At 41.3% G+C, this 13,637-nt stretch overlaps 1 protein-coding gene across 2 annotated transcripts in view; it reads right to left on the bottom strand.

Annotated features, from left to right (window-relative positions):
• The window catches only part of LOC144630629 (intermembrane lipid transfer protein VPS13B-like), a 36,270-nt gene that overhangs the window by 8,105 nt on the left and 14,528 nt on the right, over nt 1-13,637 (bottom strand). Inside the window, exons 16-28 of one of the 2 annotated variants that reach the window (XM_078489007.1) lie at nt 13,300-13,495; nt 10,497-11,037; nt 9,995-10,138; nt 9,433-9,714; nt 9,012-9,168; nt 8,622-8,881; nt 8,115-8,299; nt 7,384-7,583; nt 6,562-6,755; nt 5,829-6,076; nt 4,454-4,678; nt 3,971-4,213; nt 134-247 (exon numbers count right to left, since the gene is read on the bottom strand). In XM_078489007.1, coding sequence (XP_078345133.1) covers nt 134-247; nt 3,971-4,213; nt 4,454-4,678; nt 5,829-6,076; nt 6,562-6,755; nt 7,384-7,583; nt 8,115-8,299; nt 8,622-8,881; nt 9,012-9,168; nt 9,433-9,714; nt 9,995-10,138; nt 10,497-11,037; nt 13,300-13,495 — 2,989 coding nt within the window. The remainder of the gene's footprint in view (nt 1-133; nt 248-3,970; nt 4,214-4,453; nt 4,679-5,828; nt 6,077-6,561; nt 6,756-7,383; nt 7,584-8,114; nt 8,300-8,621; nt 8,882-9,011; nt 9,169-9,432; nt 9,715-9,994; nt 10,139-10,496; nt 11,038-13,299; nt 13,496-13,637) is intronic. The other variant, XM_078489012.1, reaches the window with a different exon arrangement.

Raw genomic sequence — 13,637 nt, 5'->3', positions numbered from 1 at the left:
ACGCACTTCGTCACTCGCGGTCGTCGCTTCGCGACGTTTTACGGCGCTTCGCTCGCCAATAGAGGGCGACTTGGTGCAAGTCTATGGCTTCTCTTGTTTTCTACGTTACACTCAGTCAGAACGGATAGTGTACCTGGTACCGGGCCTTCGGTGATTGTCCAGAGCTCAGCGAGGGATTGGTTAGGATCTGTACATCAACATCGAGTGACAGGCGACTGACGATGATATGGCTTCCGCGAATGATGACCTGTGAAAAATAAACAAAGTTAAGAAGAAAACGTGCGTCAACGAGGATTCCAAAAAAACATTGTCAATTCAGTGATTGCTGGCCAACAGACCAACTCCTTTACTACTCAAACAAACAAACTAAGTAATGGTTATTTGCGTGTACGCGAAGTATTTTCATGACTACGTGACCCTGAAGAACAGTCGGCGGGTTAGGCATAGCGTCTGGATACTGCGGCATTTGTCAGGAGTGTGCTTAAAAATTATTCATAATGGGTTCAAACGAGGTTCAAAAAGTATACCAACAGCTCTGTATGATATCCCTTTAGTTCAGCTCAAATTCAACTTACACAATCGCAAGTGTCTTGAAAATGTGTTCAAAACCTAAAGAGACTTCAATATCCCTGACTCAATTTTTGTGTTTTGCTGCAGCCGCAATGGCTGCAAGCAAAACACATTGAGAGCTGAAGTTTGTGCCGTAAGGACCGTAAGGTGTAAGGTGTAAGTGCCGTAACAGAGGAGAAATCTGAACTACCGATGTCAATCAAATCCATGAACAAACAAAATCGAAACCAATGAACCGTAGCGCTGATCGCATTCGAAGTTACGGGCCAAAGTATTCGAACGCAAACCACGTTGGACACGTTGGAAAACAGAAAACCGATTTAAAAGTATATCGCATTGGGAAAGAAAACAAACTGTGGCGCGACCACTCCAGTTTTATGAGAAAATTATTCTGCAGTTTTCATCATTTACGAAAAGAGCGAAGACTTGGAACCTCGCCGAAGGTCATAAATATTTTCTCCAAAGGACCGGTTAGTGCACAGTTTGTAAACTTTCGCTTTGAAAATAAACTTACCCTCACCTTGTCTACACTGTCTACAGCATACTAGTACTGTATTAACTCTGAACTTCATATTTTAAAATAAAATGTATGAACGTGTAACTTGTCACGCAAAGACAGCTGGAAAGGAATATACCATGCTGGTAGGCTGCACCGCTAATTGTAGCTGTATTCGAGCTATATAAAAGACAGCTAGAAACGAATTAATACTAGTAACATCACAATGGGAAAGAAACTTATTCAGTGGTTCACACCGTCGAAAACAAAGAAATATTAAAGGAAGTTCTCATTCACCAGATTCACTGCATCAGATGCAACATTCGTCAGTTCGTGTTTAAATGCGTGGCGACCAGTTTGTTTACTAGTTATTAAAAAATAATACGGTCTTCATTTAATAAACAGTTCATCCTTAAATTTCAGCTTTTCTACGACTGACAGGTAGGTACTATAGTATAAGCCCCGCTAAAATAGCTGGAAAGGGAAAGTTTTTTGAAAAATGAATTTTTGACTGCCAGACGCGCTGGCGCCACATGTTTATTTTGTGAAGATTAATTAAACGCCGTGAAAAATAGAATTTGATGTCCAGCGAGCCACTGCATCTTCGGCTACGCAGTCCTCAGTGAATCCTCCAACTTCACAAATTTCTAAAACTTTAAGAAAACGAACTTTCGCAGAATCAAAAATTGGTCCTTATCGATCTTCCGATCTTGTTGTGTGAAGACACTGAAATTCGACGAGTGTTCATGCGTGAAGGGATGACTGACGAATGATAATAATTATTTGTAAACTTTCGCTTTCAAAATGAACTTTGCGTTACGTTCAACGCCGTCTTTCTGTTGTTGTACGCCGGTGCGCGTGCGATTATTTATAATTTCTGAATTTTGCATATTTAACTCAGGGTGACACAACAAGTTTGTTAAGAGTTAGTTGTTCCAGTGTTTAATTTGGGTGAAAGTGGTTAAAGAACCACTGTCTTGTCACTAATAAATATATCACATTGAGTTCTTATAAGGTCAATAGATTCTGTCTTTTTCGTTGTTGTTAAAACGCTACCATTGTGACAATGATTCCAAATACAACTAACGGTAACCAGTGAGATAACGCCACTAAAAGAATCACATTGAGTTCATTGAGATTTTTTTATAATGTAAGAGTTACTGTTTTTTATCAAAGAGACAATCATGTCAGACATTACGTTAACTTACTAGTAATTAAATTATGTTTGCTGTCTTTGATTTCAACATAACATTGATCAGTAAAATTATCAGGATTGAATTAACACAAAGTGACTACAATATGGTGCAATTATTAACCTGCACACAAGTGACAGACAATAAAAGACGTTGGATTTCAATCTCGACTCCCTTGTCTTTCATCAACATGTTCCCTAAGACTTTGCTCTAGCAGCAAAACACATGGACCCATTGGGGCCCTATTTTTACCGAATGGTAATGAGGTGTAGTGATGATTCGCGAACTTGAAGTGACGTGTTTCCGTCACTCCATTCTGATATTAAAACGCAATTAATTCATGCATTAACGTGCTGACAGAAAGGTTGTTTAAAACGCCATTCAGCACATGTCAATCAAAAACAAATTATCCTATAACCTCATTCCCAGGGTCTCTCTCTTTCAGGGAACAAGGTTGAATTTTTACAAAACAAATCGAAAGAGGATCAATTACACATCCTCTGGTGATAAAAGAGAATAGAATTCGCTCTACGAAGCCGTAGAGCATACTCTATCAATGACCCATTCACCTAAGAAAACATTCAAACGCAAATGAAGTGAGATTGTGACATAACTGATAGCAGCTATAAGCTACATGCAGTTACCGCGTCTTTATTGTAAACACAACATTCATGCTGCACGATTTTGTTTCGCGTCACATTATCTTCGTGTCACGTCATCCGTTTTTCATCTTTTTGAGTCGTGCAGAAACGCGCATCTTTCTCAAGTTTTATTCGCTGCTCAAAATAACGCTATACGTGCTGACAGAAAAGTAAACATATCCACAAAACAAATTTACCTAATGCTAAATGGATCAAAGGTTACACTTTTGTGATGAAATAGAATTCGCGCTACGAAGCCTGAGAGCACGAACCATCAATGACACAATTCCCATGGAAAAATAAAACATTCAAAGGCACATTATTGAACGCTTATTTGAAGAAAAAAAACTATCAATGACCCATTCACGCAAGAAAACATTGAAAGGCAATTTAAGTGAAATTGTGACATTGCTGATAGCAGCTGTGAGTTACACGTAGTTACGGTTAAAAAATTATTACGCTCGCCATGTGACGTGTTGTAGTTAACACCACATCCACAGCTTGAATCCACAGCACGTTTCTGTTTCGCGTGACGTCACCTCGTGTCACGTCATCTGTTTTTCATCTTTTTGAGTCGAGCAGAAACACGAAGTGCTCAGGCGTATCTTTCTCTCGAATTTTATCCGCTGCTCAAAAATAACGCTATACGTGCTGACAGAAAAGTATAGATATTCACAAAACAAAACAAATTAACGCTAAAAAGGATCAAAGGTAATACACTAACCGGTAAATATTTTTGTGGTGAAAACTGAATAGCGCTACGAAACCTGAGAGCACGAACCATCAATGACGCAACTCATGTGGAAAAATAAAACATTCAAACGCAAATAAAATGAGATTGAATTACTTTATTGGACACTTATTTAGAAAAAAATGCGAAGGTCGGCACTTCATCGAATTACCAAATTACCATGAGGTTGCTCGAAGAGCCTTTGATTTTACTTAGGAAACCCTTAGCATCCCACGGCCCGTCAAAATGTAACTTGAAAAATTAGTTCTCCTCTCCTGACTTTACACGCAGGTCTACGGATTTCTAACAAAAAAAAAGTTTCGAAGTGTTTTAGGCTTACCTGCTTCTGCATGCCAGAGAGCTGTTTGACCTCTATAAACAGAGTAGCGCTATGAAGTCGGTGATGAATTGTTCGACTAAACACACCAACAGTGTCAATATCAAACGGCTCAGACCAGCGCCAGTCTCCCTCGGTCTCGATGCACACGTGTAGCCTGGGAGAGGCTTTGACTGTATGAGGCGTTCTCCAGCTGTACGCATGCACCTGACGGCTACCAAGCAGCAACGACTCATCAGTGTCCACCTAGGGGAGGGGTGGGAAAGGCAATTAAAACTTAACGTACAGACTGTGGGTTCCTGGTCATACCATATTATCAAAACTGTTTCTATGAGGTGGCTACAGCGCTGGTACGGTCCCGGTTTCAAGTCTTTCACCCTAACCGCTTGCTGGATTTGTACCACAGCTGTCGCGAGTCCCCAACACTGAGAGAAAAAATTAAAACATATGGGCATTATAAGTAGTACTACTTCCTAACTCGCTCACCTGACCAAGTCTCAAAGCTTCATGTGTGTCATTGCAGATGATGTAATGGTTAAAAATAACCCTCTTAGCTTCACTCAGCCCAGTTTGACCCCAGGCCATGGCGGAGAGTGCGATTGTGTGAATCGTGGTTTGACTGACATGTGTCAAAACTGTTCCCGCCTCCAGACTAACATCGAGCCATACCGGGGGACCCGTGGGGGCATCTTTGACTTCAGGTGGCTTAATCTGTGGGAAAAATGTGAAAGCGTACGTAGCATCATTAATCAGAAGCATATCAAAAAATTCAGATCAAAGGCATCGATCTTTGACATTACTGAAACGACATCAAAAACATACCTAAATCACAAGATAACGAAACATTATTGTTCAATTTTGTAGAACAGTGCTCGACTAATGACAGGAACCCAATAGGAAGTGAGGATGACTAACGAAGGCGAGGATGGAAATGGATTACAATATGGACAAATTTGGAAACGTGAGCTTCGCGATTTTAAGTTTGTCAAACAGTGAAAGTTTAAGGGCACTCAGGTCGATTTCAGCGTCATTTTAAAAGCGCAAAAATTTACCTTAGATCACAGAGTGGCCAAAAATAATGATTTATTTTACAGACCAGTTCTCTACAAATGAGGAGGCAGTGGTAAAGAAGAACAAAACAGTGTAGCATCACTTGCGATTAGTAATGACAAGAAATTTCACCAACATGGCTTCCATTCGTCGATGAAGTTTTGTCCATAAAACTACAGATTCCTTTTTTTCTTCCTTTCTTTTAACTAATGTCAGAAACCCATAAGAGAACAGACCGAAACAGTGTTCCCTCACCTAACAAACAAAAAATAGACCCTAAATACATGAATTAGCTATTCACAGAATTGGAGAGGGAAAGAGGATTTCCCCCATTATGATCCCTCTACTGTAATGGGATGAACTGTGTTTAACGTGTAACTCCCTATGATTCGCATTGTACAAAGCGTTTGCACATTCGTTTCTATTAAAAAAACTAACCATTAAATTTACAGCGCGCGCTAGCTCGCGCTCGATGGCGTAATCTTGTTTTTGAACAAGCTTGGTTGAATAAAGTTGAATTGGTTAAATTCTCCTGTTTTATCGTCGTTAAGTAGTCTGGAGAACATCACTTGGATACGCTGAATGAATTTCTTTAGTTTCTGTAAGAAATTTACGGCGTTTAGGTCGAAATTCAAGCAACTGACCGCAAAACCAAAAATTATGTTGCGTGTGTCATCAAGTGTATAGCTTTCACGTACAAATTCTTCGTGTTTCCAAATATGGTACTTAGCAAAATGAATATTCAAACGCTGTGCGCGCACGTTACACGTTTCAACCCTTATGGGTTTCTGCTAATGTACGACTAACTTACTCTTCCTTCATGATACAGAGCCACAGTGAGGCCCACATCAAACGGACTCAGGAGAGGCTTGTACGTTAGGTCCCCGTAATCCAGCACCTGTGCGTGGCAGTTCCATTCAGTCTGTACATGTAGAAACCCTCTCTCCCCTCCCACATCCTTGATGACAGCACTGAGCCCCTCAACAGTCAGTAACAAGAATTCTTGGTCCGTTGGCAGGGAGGGGTCTATGGTAAATCCAACAAGGTGCTGGGGAATAGCTGTAAATATAAGCAAGAACCAACTCTTAAAATCGTGAACTCACAAAATTTTGTCACTTGAGTTTAAGTCTAACACTAGTTAAGAAGTTCGCAATACTGAAAAATTGTAATGACACCTGAACCCATGTCAACTTCTAATTCTGTATGGTAGAGTTAAGTTGACTCTCCGTTGCTGTATCCTACGTTACATTTCTGTGCCGGATGGATGGTGTCTTAATCAACGCTTCCAGAAGTTACACACTGGGTTTGTTTTATCCATCTTTCAAAGTAGCGTCACCGAAAAACAAAAAATATTCATAAGTTTTTACCATAAGAATATGTCTCCCATGTTTCTTTGTCCATTCTCGATTTTTTTAAGTTAATCCTTCATTCAAAGATAGGGAACGAATTTCTCTTCTTGTCAGTGGCAAAGTTGAAAGTTTCCTCTTTTGCACGTCCTTGTCGGAGAAAACCAACAGGGAAAAGTATATTGCAATCCAGCTTACCTTGGCCAATGGCGTGCAGATGGTTGGTAAACTTGACTTGTAACATGCTGATATTGAGCTGAGCTGACAGAGCGGGGTTAAGGGAGGGTCGCACGACTGAGTTAACCTTAACAGATGCTGCGAGTGAGGCTGCGCTAAACATAGATCGGTATGGAGAGGCGTAAGAAAAGCTTGTGTCATCATCGTCAACATAGCTACAAATAAATAACAACAACAGTAGAAAACATAGAAGTAAAAGTTGTCGAACTAATGAATGTAGAAGACGTGTTATTTGAATTACGAGAAAGCCACTTTCAGTGACTGGAGGATAATTTTACGGCTGTAGCGAAATGCATCAACGTTAAAACGTCTCTTTTACCGGACTTAGTTAAAAAATCATACATCGGAACACTATCTCATAAGCGTATGGTATACTGGCGTCGACTAAAAAAACGGGTGAAATAACCCTTGTTCGTGATCATTTACCACCTAAAATGGTTTAAGAATGGCAGGTAGCTTTATCAGAAAAGGTGTTGCGACGATGGAAAGGCATTTTGCGACGATGGAAATAAACACAACTTTTAATCGGTCAAAAACATATACAACATGGCTCCGAAACTCCAACCTCGTGAAAAACTCGTCAAAACCGCGCGAACCTTCCCTTGACATCTGTCACTCATTTAAAACGACATTAAACAAAACGTCACGATAAAGTCACGTAAGTGTCACGCTCTCCTGAACAAAAGGTAAGTTGTAACATAAAATACCTCACATTTAAAACAACAACATATGTTCTGGCTGCGTTGCTCACACAAAACCTAATGGCAAAACGCTGTAACTAACCTTCCGTCATCTGGGTAATCAATATCAACAGTCACATCAACCACCATCTGCCACTCTGCGGCGACGATCACCTCGGACGGATGAGCAGTGGACGGGTCAGGAAGTGCAATGGAGGTAGCGTTATTCTCTGACAGGTTAAAGTCTTTGTAGGTAATGTAACATTTCTGAGTCGGATCCCAATAACGAAGAACACACGGCACCTATATAAAAACTGGTTATTAAAATGTTTGTTGTTGTTGTTGTTTGTTTGTTTTGCTTTTTGTCTCCAAAAGAATGAGTGATTTGATTTGTCACAGACACTGAACTGTGAATTGACAATTAACTTTTTTCTAACAACCTTTCAACGCGATTCTGTTTCGCTTTGAAACGAGCAAACAAACGAACGAGCGAGAAAACGAAAAAAGAATGAACGAACGAACGAACGAACGAGCACACGATAGAACAAGGTAACGAAAGGAGCTAACAATCAAGCGAGCGAGCAAACGAACGAAAGCGCACACGAAGGGAGGAACGAACGAACGAACGAACGAACAAACCAACGTTTTGCAGTGATGGGAGTATGCCTCCCTTTGCAAACCATCCTCATTGTAGACGAACGAACGAAAGAACGAACGACAAAGAAATTTCGTCTTTAAACAGGTCTAGCATGGGAAATGGATGCACTTCAATATAATTATTTCTTGCACGATGTACACTTGTACACAGAAAGAGCATGTCACGTGACGCCATACCTGGTACTCGTCTCCCATATTCAGCGTGTTGACCAGAACAGGTGTTGACAAAGGCAGTGGTACAAGATCAACCGCTGACAGTGCTCGCGGCTCAGGGTACCTCCAAGTCATGGTTGGAGGTCTGTCACTGTAGTCTGACGTAAATACCACTTCCCAGGGCTCTGGGTGATGCAGATCTAACTCTCCTGAAACACAACATAGATTCCTAAGGACATTCTAAAGTTAACGGACTATGTCACGCTAGGTCACGTTTGGTCACGTTAGGTCACGCACTGTGTCAAACAGGGTTACTGTAACAACATTCCTGATACAGCAAAAACAGAAAATTGTTTTAGCATTAAAGTTATATTAACGATACAAGTTGCGTTCAGGAAATGAAAAAGCAAACTCCAGATTTTGCAGGGTTTTTTTCTAGAAACAGAAGAAAAAGTCATTCTCTAAGCCATAAACAGTTTTAAAATACTGTTCTATGCTTGGCTACTGACAAATCATTTTCATTTTCCTTACCTGAAGCAGTGACATATCTAAAGCAGCCGGCTCGAATATCATCAAAGGACTGATATAGCACAACCGGCTCAGGCACCTCTTGCGCATGATCACTGTTCTCTGTACTAGTTTCCGCAGCTTGTTTCACTACAGTGGGTGGACTGGAAAACTGCTGAACTAGATCAGCGAGGAGACTGAGGCAAGTCACGTGTTCTTGGCCGACATCGATCTGTACATAGCCAGCTTCAACGACTGCGTATAACTGAGGAAGGCCGCAGCCACTAACAAGAGATGGAAGGAAGAAATTTTAGACTCTTTTAATCCAACGAGAAACGAACGTTAAAACAGGGTTCGTACTCTCTTAAGTCCAACACGGAAAACGAACTATCAATGACATTCAATGTTACACACCTCTGCACATACAGGTCTCGACTGTGTGGGGCCCAGACCGTCTCCAAATCGATCGAGCAGCTGAATGGATGAATTAGCGAACGGCATCGTTCATAAACGGAGGTAGCTAAACCTACACCATGTAATTGCAATCTTGTGTCCACTCTCTTTAAGTTGCCTAAGAAATTAAAGGATAGAGATAAATTAGGACTCCGTTGATCTTCTTCAAACGAGGGTAATGTAGAATATATAAGTGTAACCTGCGATCAGGCTTTCCTTTTTTTCGCGGCGTTCTAATGTAAGCGAACAATGCCTTTCGAACAGTTGACCAATCATAGCTCATGCCAACAACCCAAACAATCGCCCGGTGTTAAAAACTAGTCTCAATTTTTCGAAATTCACTGCAAATTTGCCACAACACACAAATAATTTAATCACATACCTTGCAGATCTGATTTCAGAGACGCGTTTGCCTCAATTCCGAGCACACTGCCAAGCAGTTTGGGTTGACCCAGAACAGGAGGGGCCTCCAGCTGGATAAACACGTCCGATGTACACAAATTAAAGGACCGCAGGAGTAGATTCCTTCCTGTCTGACAGCCCTTGGCTCCCAAGTCTTCCTCACCAGGAAGCACCAGGCCGTCTATGAATTCTGTAAGCCCTTCTATGTTCTCGAGATTAAAGTTCATGTGAACAGCTCTACCCAGTTCTACAGACACTTCAGCTGAAAGGTAAAGAACAGTTTACGGTAAAGTAGTGTCTTTAATGTGTTGTTCAAGACAAGAGACGAAAAGATGAGCAAAACATTAATGGGATTAAATCACGCTATTTTGAAAGGTTCCTGCCTGTGGTTGGGCCCAAAGAAAATTAATCTCGGATGGTCCAAAGCGCCAAATTGAAGAGAATTTTGGAATAAGGATTCACCACGGAGTATGTATCCGTTACCATAAGCATATAAAGTAGTGCTATTTGTGTAAATCCTACGACAGTAAGAAGTTATTTACCCGGACCAGACAAGAAGTCTGTGATGTCGACAGTCACCAGTGATGGCAGAATACCACTGTGAGGATCAGGGACACCAGCCCCACTCTTGAACCAATCAACCGTGTAATCTGGTGGATCGGGAAGAGGCTTGAATATAGAACCTGCTGAAGAACAATTATGAGATATCGGTTATTATTCAAGACTAGCCACAGTATATTGCAATTCCTGAGTTTCGATTGGTTACAGGCCATGGTATATAGTGTATATATACCATGGACCACAAATGTGGTAGCTGCACGCGTCAGCGAGAACAGCTGGGGAGCTCAAATATTGCAAGTCATTGGGTGTTTTTAATCCAACAATTTTCCACTCGAGCTTGTTGGATATGATAGTTATAGCCAACGGGGCGCGTAATTTACCATCTCATATCCAACGTGGGCTCATGAAATAATTGTTAAATATTATCTCTGGATATTGTTGGTTTAACCTATTTGCTAACAACACGTAAGTCAATGTCATTACCGTTCGTAGGAGCAGCTCCAGCAACGTTGACGTCAAAACAAGACACTTGAATCCGCGGACCGCTGGACTGAGTGTTCACAATGAGAGCAGGATGAACCAGTTCAACTCGCAAAACAGGTTTAATCTGCTTGGATCTGCCTCTTCCAGGCAAATTTGGCTTCGATGGCAATTCTCTCTCCGCAGGTTTCTCGTCCAGGGGAATCCGGCTGTAAACGGCAGCTGTAAGTTTCCTACCGGTAAGAAAAACCTCCCAGGGAACTTCATTTTCAACATCCGGTGCTTTCTCTACGTTGTGATGAGTCCTTTGTCGACTGGTACTTGAAATGCCACCAGTACCTTTGCTGAATTTAGCAGTGAGATTGGTGCGCCCGCTCTCAAATCCACTATCAATTCTATCAAGACGTTCTCGGAAAACGTCGTCTGGGCTAAGGGCAACGGACGAATCGGATGGCGTTTTGGCGATCTCTTTTGGAGACACACTCAAAGAGCAAGTAGACAGGACCTTCAGGTTCTCTGCTGATAAAGTCTGTAGAAGCTGAATCTGTAAAAAAAAAGTTAAGGAAATTTTCAAGGTCAACTCAAAATCGCGTCGAAACTTCTTCTTCCATGAAATCAATCTTTAATTCTCATCTAAACGTTAACCACACACAAGTTAACCAGTACACACAGTTTAAATTCATTTAGTAGAAACTCAGCTGTGTTCTATTGGAAATCCGCGAATCTGATTGGTTCTCTCACTGTTTTCTATTCGCCGTTAGCATAACCACACTGACCTACTATTGGTAATCGCGCAATCTAATTGGCTACCCAGGTGCCTACTATTTTAACAATAGAGTGTTTCTGTCGAGGAACTATCGGCTGATAGTTGCCCCGCGGAAATTTGATGTTCTTAAAACAAATATTAGCCCGAGAAGCGAAGCTTCGAGGGCAAATATGCTAGTTTTAAGAACATCAAATTTCAAGGGGCAACTATCAGACCGATAGTTCCGAGACAGAAACACCTAATTGTCTTTATTGCTCCCCACTAAATTTTCTTCCGCGCGCACATACAAAAACACGCATCGTGAATTTTTTTTACTTCTGAGGATAAAAAACTCAATTGAAAGCCGAAATTTAACAAACGAAACAAAACCAGACGAGAAACCCACTAAATGCAGTAAATTTGGTTGGGTTTTTTTTGTCTGCAGGCAGCTTGTTTACAAAAAACAGTCACGGGCGGGCACTATCGATCCGGGCATTTTTTACGGGAGGGCACTATTTTAACAATAGAGTGTTTCTGTCGAGGAACTATCGGCTGTTAGCATAACCACACTGACCTACTATTAGTAATCGCGCAATCTGATTGGCTAAACAGGTGCCTACTATCGATCCGTAGAAGGCTCTCGGAGCGCGCGCTTAGTCTTCGCTGAATTTTATCAATCAAAACCTTCAATAAATCAATTCTAGTGATATTCTGAGTTTAATAGATCGGCCAGTGGGTTATGCTAACACAATTTGACGGCTCGCTCTCGGTTTCTACCGGCTTTTGATAGTTGGCTCGGGGCTTCGCCCCTCTCCAACTATCAGCCGGTAGAAACCTCGAGTTTGCCGTCTAATTGTTAAATAGTGCCCTCCGGCGCGCGGGCACTATCGCGTCACGTGTTCAATTTAAACCAATCAGAATCGGAGAAAATTTAGTGGTGAACTATAAGGGCTGTTATAGTTCACCACTAAATGTTCTCCGATTCTGATTGGTTTAAATTGAACACGTGACGCGATAGTGCCCTCGCGCCGGAGGGCACTATCAGCCCATAGTGCCCTCCCGAGCGCACCCGTGCCTCTTTTTGTAAACAAGCGTGCCTGCAGACAAAAAAACCCAACCAAATTCACTGAATTTAGTGGGTTTCTCGTCTGGTTTTGTTTCGTTTGTCAAATTTCGGCTTTCAATTGAGTTTTTTTTATCCCCAAAAATAAAAATAATTTACGATGCTTGTTTTTGTATGTGCGCGCGGAAGAAAATTTAGTGGTGAACAATAAAGACAATAGAGTGTTTCTGTCTCGGAACTATCGGTCTGATAGTTGCCCCTTGGAAATTTGATGTTCTTAAAACTAGCATATTTGCCCTCGAAGCTTCGCTTCTCGGGCTAATATTTGTTTTAAGAACATCAAATTTCCGCGGGGCAACTATCAGCCGATAGTTCCTCGACAGAAACACTCTATTGTTAAAATAGTGCCCTCCGGCGGACGGGCACTATCGCGTCACGTGTTCAATTTAAACCAATCAGAATCGGAGAAAAATTAGTGGTGAACTATAATTGCTCATAGAAAACTCGGGCTCGTAGTCTAATTGTTAAAAGATTTTAAAATAATAGAGCTTGAGCTCATAAAAGACTAAACCTTTGTTTTAATTAAACATCCATTCACTGCGGGAGCAAAATATTAAAAGAACTCATAATGCATTTTTCCTCAGAACCAGACCTAGTCTATTCTCAACAACAACGTGCTTTTGGGCATTTGGGGGTTTGCTGCCATTTAACGGAAGCAAATGCCCAGTCTAAACAATTCGTGACAAGTTATGGCACGCTACAAGGCTGAAATCAAGCTTGTCTTCCATGCAATCCGTTTCCATCCACCTTATTCTCCCCACCTAGTAGGTCTGTCATTTGTTAAATACTGTTCTAGAAAATCAAACCATTATTGCTGGGTTTCCTTTGATTACGTTACGTTCAACAGCTAAAACGAAACGGGTCCTCTAACGCTTTAGAATGGAGCTCATATTTCTTGTACACGCCAATTTCTGAAATATCATTTCAAAGAAAAGTACCTGTTTCTTGTTAAGGAAACAATCAACGTCCGTGACCACATTGAATTCCAAGGACCATCCGCAGACCTGGATATTTTCAGACACTGTTGAGCCCTTCACAGTCACATTCTTCTCTACTGATATCGCGGGCGCAAGCACGATTCTGAAGTCTGAACCAGAGATGATTGGTGTGACGTGTACCTCTTCTGTGCCACGCCTGATGAACAGTTTGAAACAAAAAATGTTAGCAGTGAGTAATGATCATACTGTACATTGAATGATGACGCATTTATATAGCGTGTTTCTATGTACCATGTACTTAAACAATGTTTAAATGCGCTTTTCAATTCAAGTCACGG

The sequence above is a fragment of the Oculina patagonica genome, chromosome 1 (assembly GCF_052425735.1).
Source record: "Oculina patagonica isolate OP01 chromosome 1, crgOcupat, whole genome shotgun sequence".
NCBI lineage: Eukaryota > Metazoa > Cnidaria > Anthozoa > Scleractinia > Oculinidae > Oculina > Oculina patagonica.
The sequence above is the reverse complement of the archived record's forward strand: the minus strand, read 5'-3'. Positions and strand labels throughout refer to the sequence as shown.